This window comes from Taurulus bubalis, assembly GCF_910589615.1.
Source record: "Taurulus bubalis genome assembly, chromosome: 1".
Classification (NCBI taxonomy): domain Eukaryota; kingdom Metazoa; phylum Chordata; class Actinopteri; order Perciformes; family Cottidae; genus Taurulus; species Taurulus bubalis.
Window position 1 is genome coordinate 21,013,515 of NC_136589.1, and position 12,710 is coordinate 21,026,224.

The following is a 12,710-nucleotide window of genomic DNA, read 5'->3' on the forward strand; positions in this document are numbered from 1 at the left end:
GGCGGGTCAGAGACTATTTACAAAGTAAGAGGGCTCACTCCGCTTTTTTCTATCGTCACTTCTTTTGAAAGACTAAATATTAAAACCCATGTTTTTGTTTTGTTTCACGCAGAATACCTACGAATTCCCCGAAATTCCACACAATGTCTTTAAATGTATATCTATCTATATGTACTTACTGGTCATACTTAATTAAAATTAAGCACAAACAACTGCAATGCGATGCAAATATTGAATTCATCAAAATGCTTAGGATGGGTAAAATGCAGAGGTCAAATGTAATGTACGTACTTAGTATGTATGTATGGAAAATGACAATTGTAATAAAGTTTTAAAGACATTCAGTGTTTTTCAGTAGATAAGAAAGTCCTAGTCATTAAGGATTCATTAGGTAGCCATTAGTTATCTTGAATATTATCATGACAGAACAGTTCAGACAGCTGATAAAGCACTTTAATAGGTGTTGACAACAATACTGGTTTCATAAACGCACAGCTGCTATAGTTGGCTATTGCTCCAATGAATCAAGATATTACATGTTGTGACATTATTAGTTAAGAGTAGACACATTTTCATTTTTATTACTTGAAAGTAAACATCAATATTTGGTTTCCTTGCTCACAGTCCAGCCTATAAACATATTAGTATATGTGAGACATATTCTACAACAATACTATATGAAAAAAAAAACACTATAACAGCAGCAGAGAAAATCAAAAGCATCCACAAGGGATTCACCAGGGTCCATGTTGGCCTGTCCCAAATGAGTCTGGTCCATGAAATGATGGACATAGTTGAGTTTGTTCAGATATTGCAGAAGTGACCAATACACATGAGGAGACGGTAAACTGAACGGATTTTAATGAGACACACTGATTTTCAGGAGCGTATCCTGGTTGAACCCTTTGCAACAGAACGCATGGCAGTTTGGAGACATTGATGCTGAGAAACCTAGAGCAACATGTCCGAAGGCACATTGGAACATGGTCAGTCCCTTTGATTTCTGCAGCCAAAGCTCAAACAGAGCCTCTGTCTGGTTCCGCTCTCCTTAACAGCTCACTGGGAGAGTTCCTCATTTCGTCAGCAGCAGCCTCTCCTCATGTCTTGGGGCGAGGCCTTCTCGAGGTTTGCGCAATCTGATTCTGTCGGGACAAAGATCGATGGTAGATTCATATGCCCTCGTCTCGAGGCTTTCATTATGACCATATCTGTTTGTTGCGAGTCAAGTCTATACTCACTGATACTACCTCCATGTCCGATGCTAGCAGGGAGCCCATTCTCTTTGTCCTTCAGTACACACTTCTCAAAGGCCAAAGCTGCCACCCTGAAGAAAAAGCCCTGCACGTTCTCCCCTGGAAATAAGAACAATCAACAGTTGTAACTTTGTATTCATCTTGTCTTTATCAACCATATGGCACCGTCAAGTTTAAGCTCTTTTACCCGTTTTAGCTGAAACAGACCAAAACTCTGCATGCATTTCTGTTGCTATCCTGATGGCATCCTTTTCTGTCCTCTGTGTTTCATCTGAAGGCTTAAGAACAAGACAATTGGGTACTAGAATAAATTGTGTTTGTGAAAATCTGCAAAATAGACATATAATATAAAATGTATTTACCAGCAGGTCATTCTTAGTTCCGACCAAGAAGATGAAACAGGAGTCAGGCTCGTTTTCTCTCAAGGCCTCCTCCAACCATTGGCTACGAAAACAAATCAAAGTTGGGAAACACTTTCTCTGATCCCCATGTCTATAATGCATTTGAAACATACTTCTAATGCGTTATTATCTGTTCATAGCACTATCATTATAGTTCCTGGGAAAAGACATGGTTTTCCAGGACATTTGACTTTTTCTCTTCTTCTCCATGTGGTTTCCATGCCTATAAAATCGACCAAATGTTTTCCAGGTGGCGTGCGAATCCTGTCCAATTATTAATAAAAATATATTTATTAGAGCCGCTGTACAACTTCACAAGACACTAATTATATCCATCCATCTGCTGTCTTTTTCTGACTTGAAGGTAAGGTTCAGCTGTTGAGCAAAAATGCTCCACATCAGATCTGAAGAAAGGTGTGATGTCACAGCTCAGATGTGGGTGGTAAATAATAGTGATCACAAACTGTGCATATGTTGTAGCAGTCTGTAGTCTGATAAAGTGGACTAAACAGGGTGATCCCACATAAATAAGATATTTCAACCCCAAAAACAGCACATTCATGTTTTTACGACTGTAGAACAAGCTGAATGACTGTGTTAAAAACAGACCTACCGTGTATGATCCAGGGACTTAATGTCTGCCATGTCAAAGACTGTGATAATGACTGGAAAATAAACAGGAAGTTTCAGCATTATTAGTTTACACCAGTTATAATGTCAACTGGTCTCACCTAGCTTTAGACCCTGAACCATGTTTTTTAACGTCAGTTATTACCAAAACTTCTTACCCTGAGCCCCTCTGTAGTATGCAGAAGCGATGCACTTGAACTTTTCCTGCCCAGCAGTATCCCAGCTATATAAAACAAGTCAAAATGAAAGGCAGTACTCTAAAGATAAAGGTTTGAAAAAATACTTCAAACTACTTACATCTGAAGGGAGAAAGGTACTCCAGTTACCTGAAACCTTTCAATTTCAAAGTCAACGCCTATGGTGGCCTTGTAGTCTCTTTCAAACACATCTTTACAAAACCTGAAAACAGCATGAACAAAGAATGTTATTTTTCTTCCTTTTGCTCATGGTTTTCAGAACTCAGACACACTCCTACAGATATCTTTATAATTGGTTGCCTTTTTTAAAAATACTTTAGTGTTGTATTAATGCAATCAGTCAGTTCCCACAAAGAACTGAGATAGGGCTGGGCATCATTCAAAATATGACTTCACGAGAACCCCTGACCTGAAGAACTCCATCCATCCATCCATTATCAGCCGCTTATCCGGGGTCGGGTCGCGGTGGCAGCAGGTTCAGCAGGCCGACCCAGGCTTCCCTCTCACCCGCAACATTTTCCAGCTCATTCTGGGGGATCCCGAGGCGTTCCAAGGCCAGCCGGGAGATATAATCCCTCCAGCGTGTCCTCGGTCTTCCCCGGGGTCTCCTACCAGTTGGGCGTGCCTGGAAAACCTCTAATGGGAGGCTTCCAGGAGGCATCCTGACTAGATGCCCGAACCACCTCAGCTGACTCCTTTCGACACGAAGGAGCAGCGACTCGACTCCAAGCTCCCTCCTGATGTCTGAGCTCCTTACCCTATCTCTAGGGGTGAGCCCGGCCACCCTGCGGAGGAAGCTCATTTCGGCCGCTTGTATCCGAGATCTCGTTCTTTCGGTCACGACCCAGAGTTCGTGACCATAGGTGAGGGTTGGAACATAGACCGACCAGTAAATGGAGAGCTTTGCCTTCCGGCTCAGCTCCCGCTTCACCAGGACGGACCGGTACAGCGCCTGTTTTACTGCTACAGCCGCACCGATCCGTCTGTCGATCTCCCGCTCCACCTTGCCCTCACTCGTGAACAAGACCCCGAGATACTTGAACTCCTTCGCTTGGGGTAGGCAGTTTGTCCCCACCTGGAGGGAGCAATCCACCGGTTTCCGGCAGAGCACCATGGCCTCAGATTTGGAGGTGCTAACTCTCATCCCTGACGCTTCACACTCGGCTGCAAAACGCCCCAGTGAATGCTGGAGGTCACAGTCCGAGGAGGCAAACAGGACCACATCATCCGCGAACAGCAGAGAGGCGATCCCGAGACTCCCGAACCGGATCCTCTCCGCCCCCTGGCTGCGCCTAGATACCCTGTCCATGAAGGTCACGAACAGGACCGGTGATAAAGAGCAGCCCTGGCGGAGGCCAACACCCACCGGGAACGTGTCTGACTTACTACCGAGGATACGGACACAGCTCCTACTGCAGGCGTACAGAGACCGGATAGCCCGTGCCAACGGGTCCGGCACCCCATACTCCCGCAGCACCCCCCACAAAAACCCCCGAGGGACCCGGTCGAAAGCCTTCTCCAAGTCCACAAAGCACATGTAGACTGGTTGGGCAAACTCCCAGGACCCCTCCAGTAGTCTTGCAAGGGTAAAGAGCTGGTCCACTGTTCCACGACCGGGACGGAATCCGCACTGCTCGTCTTGAATCTGAGGTTCGACAAGCGGTCGGAGCCTCCTTTCCAGCACCCTGGCATAAGCTTTTCCCGGGAGGCTGAGCAGTGTGATGCCACGATAGTTTGAGCACACTCTCCGGTCCCCCTTCTTGAAGATGGGAACCACCACCCCGGTCTGCCAGTCCATGGGCACTGTTCCCGACCCCCATGAAGAACTCGTCTGAGTTTTGACTCGTCTGAGTCAAATATATGCAGACAGTATAACATCTGATTTTGACATTGTAGTCTCAGGTATGCATGTTAAATGATATGATAAAGCACCTGTTAATGAGACATGTCTTCCCCACATTAAGATCTCCAACAACCACCACTTTTGACATTCTCTGGCGGTCCCACCTTTAAAGAAGACAGCAGATTTTTAACACAAGTGAGGTGTAATTGGTTTGCATGTGATGTTCAAGCAAAGCTAAGAACGACGACCCAAAGCGGGAGACTCACAGCTGATGCCTCGCGGCTCCATCTTTACAGGCCGCTTTAGCCTGAAGGTTCCAGTCTTTCTTCAGCTGCAGAGAGGCATTAGACGTGTAGCACTGAATAGAACAGGACCATAGATCAGTGACATTTAGCCACTGAATACATGTTATGACATGTTTATAAAGGTTCCACCTGGCACCCAGGGTTCTACCCTGAAGCGTATAGGGTTATACATATAACCATCAGTGATAGGTTCCACCCAGAACCCCCTATGGGAGGTTCCACACATCTTTGTGGTTCCACCCAGAACGACTCTGTAGGTTTTGTCCAGAAACTTTCCATCTTCTCAGGGTGCTAACAAGAACCCACAAGGCGGTTCCTGAAAGGACCTATTTATATTCCCTTAGACCTTTTTAATGCCAGTTAAAATAAAGATATGAACATTTGCATCATTACTAAATCCAAAAGACAGCAATTCGTACCTTCTTTTTTTTTCATTAGAACATGACTTATTGACTACAAAACAGCAAAACAAGTAGCCATGACATTTAGGACTTTTAAAACAGAGTCTATATGATTATTCAACTGTGTTCAAATCCATTCGAGGCATGCATCTTAACTTCAGGAATAGTCCTGGATGATTAATACTTCTATAATTTTAATATTTCTGGAACTGGCATGTATTCTGAAATATTGGATAGAACCACTAGCAGGGTTTCTCAGGCAAACAAGGAGTGACAGTTGCAGAGAGAACCTGTGAACTGACCCCATTAGAAGAAGTTATTAAATATTGTAGATTCCTACACAAATTAAGTTTCTTAATTTCTTATTTTGAGATGATTTAGAGGGCAGAAGGGTATGCTGACTGTAACAGCCTGTAATTTGAATACTGTGATCTGAGACTAATTTCACTCGCCGAGGAAGATAAAAGTCACACGTTTCCAATAAAATGAGTCTTGTGGACTGACGTTTTTACTGTTTTAACCACAGTGATCTCACAGTAAAAGACAAGCGTTTTCTTGGAACTGGATTCAACTGGAGCAGACATTATTGGGGAAAAGAAAACAGGGCATACCTTCGGGAATTCACTGATGACCCTGTCTCTGCTGATGGGTGGTGGGAAGGGGATAATCCCATTCCTGTTTCCCTGCATGACAACCTGAGGGAACGAGTGACAGAAGTTAGCCTTATGTAATTAGGTCTAATATCAAGCACCCCGTCAATGTGTGTGTGCATTTTTACAAAGGTAAAATGTTCTCTGAATCTACATTAAAGCATCAGGTCCCACATTCTGATTCTCATTTCACTTCATTGCATCAAAGCGGCAGCAGACAAACACAGGTGGTTACTGGTGTTCATTAGTGAGACCATTTTGAAACCTTTCATTGTGTGTGTTACAGACCGGGACGTTAACGACGCAACTGCTCAGGCTGTCTAGTTTTAGAGAGACGCTAGTGTGGCGGCCTCATTGTGAAGTTATCCAGTCTGAGGCCGGAAGTAATGCGACTTTGCCTTTGAAATAAAAGCACACAAACTACATTTCAATTCCTATTTTAAAGATATTTACTCAGCCTTTAAGTGCATTCTTTATTGCCACTTATCTTTTGTTTTGTATTGCTTTTCTGTGTTTTATACTTCCTCCTCCTGCCCCCAAAACTGCCACGGGTTTTAGTTTGAAGGTCCTGAACGGAATTCACCTTTTGTTTCGCTCACTGTGACGCTGGCAGGCAGATCCCACAACCAACTCCAATGAATAATTCCTATTATTTCACAGGTGCTGTGTTTTTTCTTCTCAAAATGGCGCTACGTTAAACCGCGGTTCTCTCTGCGCAGACTGGGAATGGCTTGTACTCACCACAAATGAAATATCCGTGTATGTCCTGGATTTCTCGCACAGTGCCGCTTGCTGCAGCGGCAAGCCTGGACACTGTTTGATGAGGGTCTCGTTTCCGTGACAACCATACTGTAGCGACTGTGTCACGTGATCATTGGACTTGTATTGCATGTGGTTGTATGTGGGGGCCATAACAGGAGCCCACAGATGGCCATCAAAGCAAATAATAGTAACCCATTCATTACTATGCAATAATTACATGATAACATATATTTTGTGTATATTTAAATATATGACTTTATTTTAATTTGTATATATCTTTCATCCCTGTTGCTTCTTTATATATTTATCTTTTATGTTGTGTGTTATATCTTCAATTGTCAATTGTAAGGCGTTACTGATGACGACAAAAAAAAATCCCCTTGGGGATTAATAAAGTATATATTCATTAATTCATTCATATAACAAATATAAATAAAACAAGTTGATCAATTGTACAATATTTCCAACTGAAATGTATTGTCGTAGAAGAATAAAGTGGCATTAAATGGAAATACTTAGTGACCTACCACAGAATGGTACTTATCTAGAGCTTGAGTAAATGCCTTACACCACAACTTGTGGTTACCACATTGACTCTCTCAAAGTCCTTCACAGTTTTAGTTCACTTTAATCCCAATAATTGTGTACGTTAACTTTATTCCCAATCATTTTGCACGGGGATAAAAAAAGTAATTAGTTCCTCCGCTCCTTCATATTTGAGAAGGTAGACTAATTCCACCACCTTGTGGTCTAACAGTCTCGATAATGTACAAATGAAAAATCCCAGTTAAATGAGCCAATAAAAAAATAATCCTCTATTTAATTTACATTTCGTTCTTCTCTTTAATTTAAAAGAATGCTTTTCTAATGTGTGCTTTTCTAATTTTAAATAGTTTCCAAACATCATAAATATCATTATCACAACTAAGTAATACTCATTTTTGCTATAATATGAAAACTAACTATTGTGAGATGTCAATACTATCGTTCTAACATTCTTTTATTGTATACTGTGTGAAATGAACATATCTGGCCACTAACAAAGTGGCTGGGGTACAACCATAACAGAAAATAGGTGCATTTATACTTGGCCTTTAGTCTAGTTTAACGGATTAATAATACTGGACGTAATGTACACTAATTTAAATTGCAGTAATATCACACCGCCAGTACCTGAACGCACCTCAGGTCATGTGTCGATGCCCTCAGGGGACTCTGGGAAGCGGCAGCAGGGCAATGACCGAGCACGACACCAACTAACGCGACGGTCTTATGGTCAATTTTATGCAAATCGTACAATGTTTAAACTGGTTAGACTGTGTTTATTATCAGTATTATTATTTTGCATTAAGTTGTGATTCGAACCATTTTGCCAGTCCATTTGGGTTTGAGACGTCTGCCGAACTTGGGAAAGAAGAAAACGCAGGTAGGTTACTGCTAATATTTCATTCGTTTGCTAAGCTAACGGTGGCTAACGCCACTGGTCACGAGCCTAGCAAACTTCAGCTAACGTGAATGCTAGCTAACAGGAGTTGTACTTCATAGCTTTGCTTTAATATTGAAACGCTTGACTAAATTCATTAAATAATTAAGTGGACTCATCTATTTGGGACACTTATCACCCAAGTCGTCCCAAGAAAAATATTCACTTCATCCCTGATGGGCCTGACAAAGGCAGGACGTTAATGCGAGCTAATGGCTTCTGCATGATTTTAGATTTTTAAAAGGTAAATCAATCGTAATATAGCTTAAACGTTAAAATGTGTGTAGATAACTTCATTTTGACCCGTTTAAAGAAACATTTATGAACTTTGATCTGAACAAGAGCCAGTGGTGGAGACAGATGATGTTTCTGTGTACCATTACTGATAATTGCAGACTGTTATTTCATATTTAATCTGATGATATCTGTATGTCGAGATTTTTTTAAGAGGTGGGTGTTGTTGCCGTTTTCTGCAACATAGGCCTGCTTGCACTTAAAAAAATAGTTCTCACACAGATGAGAGCACAGTCCATTTATGAAAATTGCTAATGAGAAGTGTGAATTGTACGGCTAAACTCAAAACCCATAGTCAATGAACACTAACATAAATTTGTAATTTCCCAAATAGCTTTCCCTGGCTGAACCCGGAGCGGGATGGACGTTTCCAGACTACTCCATTCAAAAGCAAGCATCTACAGTGTGAGTAACTCCTCTGGGGTGAAGTGTGTTGTTCTTTCTTTGACATTTTACAACGTTGTCCCAGAGGCTTTAATCTCCTGATGTGTGGGCGTTAAGATAGTGTCATAGGAAGGGTGTATTTGTTTCGCTGCTTTCAGTGCAGTCTATTATAGGCTTTGATTTGTTAATTAAATTACATTTTTTACATTACATTTCATTTAGCTGACACTTTTATCCAAAGCTCAGGAAGTTGTTTGTCACTGACACTACTGGTCCTTGTGCTATAAGTCCTAGTGCCATTACTGCTACAGTGAGTGTTACTACTTCTATTGCTACCGCCACTATATTACTGTTAATACAGTATACTACCACTTTTTGTGATACTTTATTGATGTGTTGTATTGTATTGCACAGCTTGAGCTGGGCGTTAATTCAATATGATAATCTTGTTTCAACGGAATCATATTGAGCTGAAATCATACATATGTTATAGATATCAGTATACACTATTACATTGTCTAAATTGATAATAACAAGCATACACTAAATCAAAAATATATTTCATGTAAATGTGCTCAGGCCTGGACCGGCATCATGCATGAGAGGTTTTGTGCGGATTGCATGATGTACCTTGGAGTTACAACAGCTTTCTATAACATAGTGAATCGCACAAAATGGGTTTGTCTTGGGGTCCAGGCCATATCAAGGCCGTTCACCAAAAGCCTGTAATTAGCACAACTTTAGATCATAAGGGTCTTGAGATCATCCTTGAAGAGAATTGAAGTCGATCGCATAAATATTGTAGGACGAGTTCGTAAAACTACAAATGTTGAAAACTGTAGCGCCCCCTAGTGTTTAAATTGTTATGTTACAGGATGCAATGTGCACATATGCTGCACATTTGGAGTCATTAGTACAAATAGTTTGGAAGTTATGAGTATTGAAAAACAAGACACGCCCCTAAGAGGTTCATTGGTCCGTATTTCCTGAACAAAATGAGATATCAAAACTCTTTTGATTAAGTTTTGATGATACAGCTCCAATCATGATCCAAAGCAAGTTTGGTATGAATCGGACCAAACGTGTAGGAGGAAATCTCAAGAATGTGTTTTTCACAAAATTCAAAATGGCGGAAACTCTAAGTAGGCGGGGTCTGGGAGGCTTTCTTGTAGCGCAGGTGGAGATGGACATGTGTGAATATTTTCAAGTCAATCGGACATTCTGGGTGAGGGGCGTCGGCGGTCCAACTTTTAGGGGGCGCTAGAGAGCTACTTATTTTTTATATCAGATGGTATATTTCACCAAGCCTGGCAAGTGTGCCAAATTTGAATATGAATCAATATTACGTTTACATGAAGGAACAAAAAGAAAAGAAAATCTCCTCGGAGTCAGGAGTCTCTGTGGCGCAATTGGTTAGCGCGTTCGGCTGTTAACCGAAAGGTTGGTGGTTCAAGCCCACCCAGGGACGAAAGAGTCTTTTGTTCTGCAGAGACGCTGTACACATGGAATTCAAGTGGGCTTTGTGCAAAACCTCCATTGATGAAGTACTTGCTGGTTGCTCAGTGTGAAAGGCGATGTGATTTGTCCTGGATGACCCAAGCCTCTTGCCTCCTCCCTGGCTGCAGCCTCTTCTCTGCTCTCCCAGCTTCCTTCTGTTATTGAATCATACCTTTAAAAAAAAGAAAAATTACAAATATGTCCAAATGTATTCGTCCATTATAGCAATATTGACTTTACATAAAGGAAGAAGAAAAAAAAAAACGCCTCGAAGTCAGTTCACAGAAGTCTCTGTGGCGCAATTGGTTAGCGCGTTCGGCTGTTAACCGAAAGGTTGGTGGTTCAAGCCCACCCAGGGACGAAAGAGTCTTTTGCTCTCCAGTGACGCTGAACAAATCAGAACCATTTATTGCCAAGTACGTTTACCATACAAGGAATTTGTCCTGGCGGGAGGTGCAACACATTTACAATAACAATAAACATGAAACAGTGCAATAAAAAGGGAGCATGGATATTTAGAAATGGGTGTATTGAATATTTATAGTTGGATCTACAGAGAATACAAATTAAAGTTAAAAATAAAAATAACGTGCAGGGGAGTGAACGGTATGGAATATTCCTGGGGGTGACAGTCAGTCAGTGGGGGACCCGGGCTCTGTTGATGACCCTGACTGCCGACGGGAAAAAACTGTTTGTGTGGCGGGAGGTCTTGGTCCTGATGGACCTTAGCCTCCTGCCAGAGGGAAGGGACTCAAACAGTTAAGTCCAGGGTGAGAGGGGTCGGCTACAATTGTTCTTGCCCGCTTCAGAGTCCTGGAAGCGAACAAGTCCTGGAGGGATGGCAGATTACAGCCAATCACCCTCTCAGCAGAGCGGATGATGCGCTGCAGCCTGCCCTTGTCCTTGGCAGTGGCTGCGGTGTGCCAGACGGTGATGGAGGACCAGAGGATGGACTCAACGGTTGAACTTCTTTAGCTGCCTCAGGAAGAACATCCTCTGCTGGGCCTTCTTGATGATGGAGCTGATGTTCAACTCGCACTTGAGGTCCTGGGTTAGGATGGAGCCCAGGAAGCGGAATGACTCAACAGCGTCGACGGCGGAGTCACACAGAGTGAAAGGGGCATGTGGGGCTGCGTTCTTTCTGAAATCCACAACCATCTCCACTGTTTTCAGAGCATTGAGCTCCAGGTTGTTTTGGCTGCACCAGGTCACCAGGTGGTCAGTCTCCCACCTGTAGGCAGACTCGTCCACCAGAGATGAGTCCAATGAGGGTCGTGTCATCCGCGAACTTCAGGAGCTTGACGGACCGGTGACTGGAGGTGCAGCTGTTGGTGTACAGGAAGAAGAGCAGAGGGGAAAGAACGCAGCCTTGGGGGTGCTGATGGACCTGCTTCCCCAGGTTGAGGTGGAGGGCCATGTTGACAGCATCGTCTACAGACCTGTTGGCTCTGTAGGCAAACTGCAGGGGGTCCAGGAGTGGGTCAGTGAGGGGTTTGGTGTGGGACAGGACCAGGCATTCAAAGGACTTCATGACCACAGAGGTCAAGGCGACATGGCCTTTAGTCATTCAGTCCTGTGATCCTAGGTTTTTTGGGTACGAGGCGTGAGCCCCTGATGATCTGTGGCTGGTTGATGGGCCTGTGGGGGATGGCGTCAGGACTGCTTCATTGTTTTTCAAAGCGACAGTAGAACTCGTTCAGCTCGTCTGCCAGGCGCAGGTCATTCATGGCGTGGGGGGGTTCGGTTTGTAGCTGGTAATCTGTCTGAGCCGTTTAGCATCTCTCACCGCCTTGCTAAACCTGTATGTTGACTCTGTGTACAAATCCTTGTCCCCATGGAATTCAAGTGGGCTTTAAAAGAAAAAAACTCCATTGATGAAGTATTAGGACTGGTGTCCTAGATGACCCAAGCCTCTCGCCTCCTCTCAGCCTGTTGCCTCCTCCCTGGCTGCACCCTCTTCTCTGCTCTCCCAGCTTGCTGCTGTTATTGAATCATACATAAAAAAATAAAAAATAAATGTCCAAATGTATTCGTCAATTATATCAATATTCCGTTTACATGAAGAGAGAAAAAAAAACGCCTCAAAGAAGTCTCTGTGGCGCAATTGGTTAGCGCGTTCGGCTGTTAACCGAAAGGTTGGTGGTTCAAGCCCACCCAGGGACGGAAGAGTCTTTTGCTCTACAGAGACGCTGGACACATGGAATTCAGGTGGACTTTGTGCAAAACCTCCATTACTTACTGGTTGGTCGAAAAGATCCACAAGGTATCATTCAAGATATTTTTATTGTTATATGCCCAGATAACAGACAGTTACTCTTGTACAATGAAAAGCTTATTTTGCTGGATCTTCCTAACACACAGAATTACAATAAACTTAAGGTAAAAAATAAATAAAAATAAGGCACAATATATAGTGACAATATTGAACAAAAAAACATGATAATAGTATTGCTTAGTGTATAAAGTGCACTATGCATTGCTACAATATCCAAGTATGGTCATGACATGAAGTCACAGCAGCAGCCGTTCACAGTTCAGTGAACGCAGACAAGACCAAGGAGATGATTATCGACCCAAGGAGGAAGAGGGTGCAGCACACACCACTTTACA

The 12,710-nt window shown here is 42.9% G+C and overlaps 1 protein-coding gene across 1 annotated transcript; it reads right to left on the bottom strand.

Moving 5' to 3' along the window:
• Positions 1 to 801: 801 nt before the first annotated feature.
• Positions 802 to 5,719, bottom strand: rab36 (RAB36, member RAS oncogene family; the record flags this gene model as incomplete). Its single annotated transcript, XM_079218266.1, has 10 exons — positions 802 to 1,142; positions 1,239 to 1,352; positions 1,441 to 1,531; positions 1,616 to 1,697; positions 2,268 to 2,319; positions 2,443 to 2,507; positions 2,582 to 2,683; positions 4,414 to 4,488; positions 4,591 to 4,682; positions 5,642 to 5,719. 10 exons carry the CDS (start codon positions 5,717 to 5,719, stop codon positions 1,081 to 1,083), a joined length of 813 nt encoding a protein of 270 aa, XP_079074392.1. The 3' UTR covers positions 802 to 1,080.
• Between the last annotated feature and the right edge of the window lie 6,991 nt (positions 5,720 to 12,710).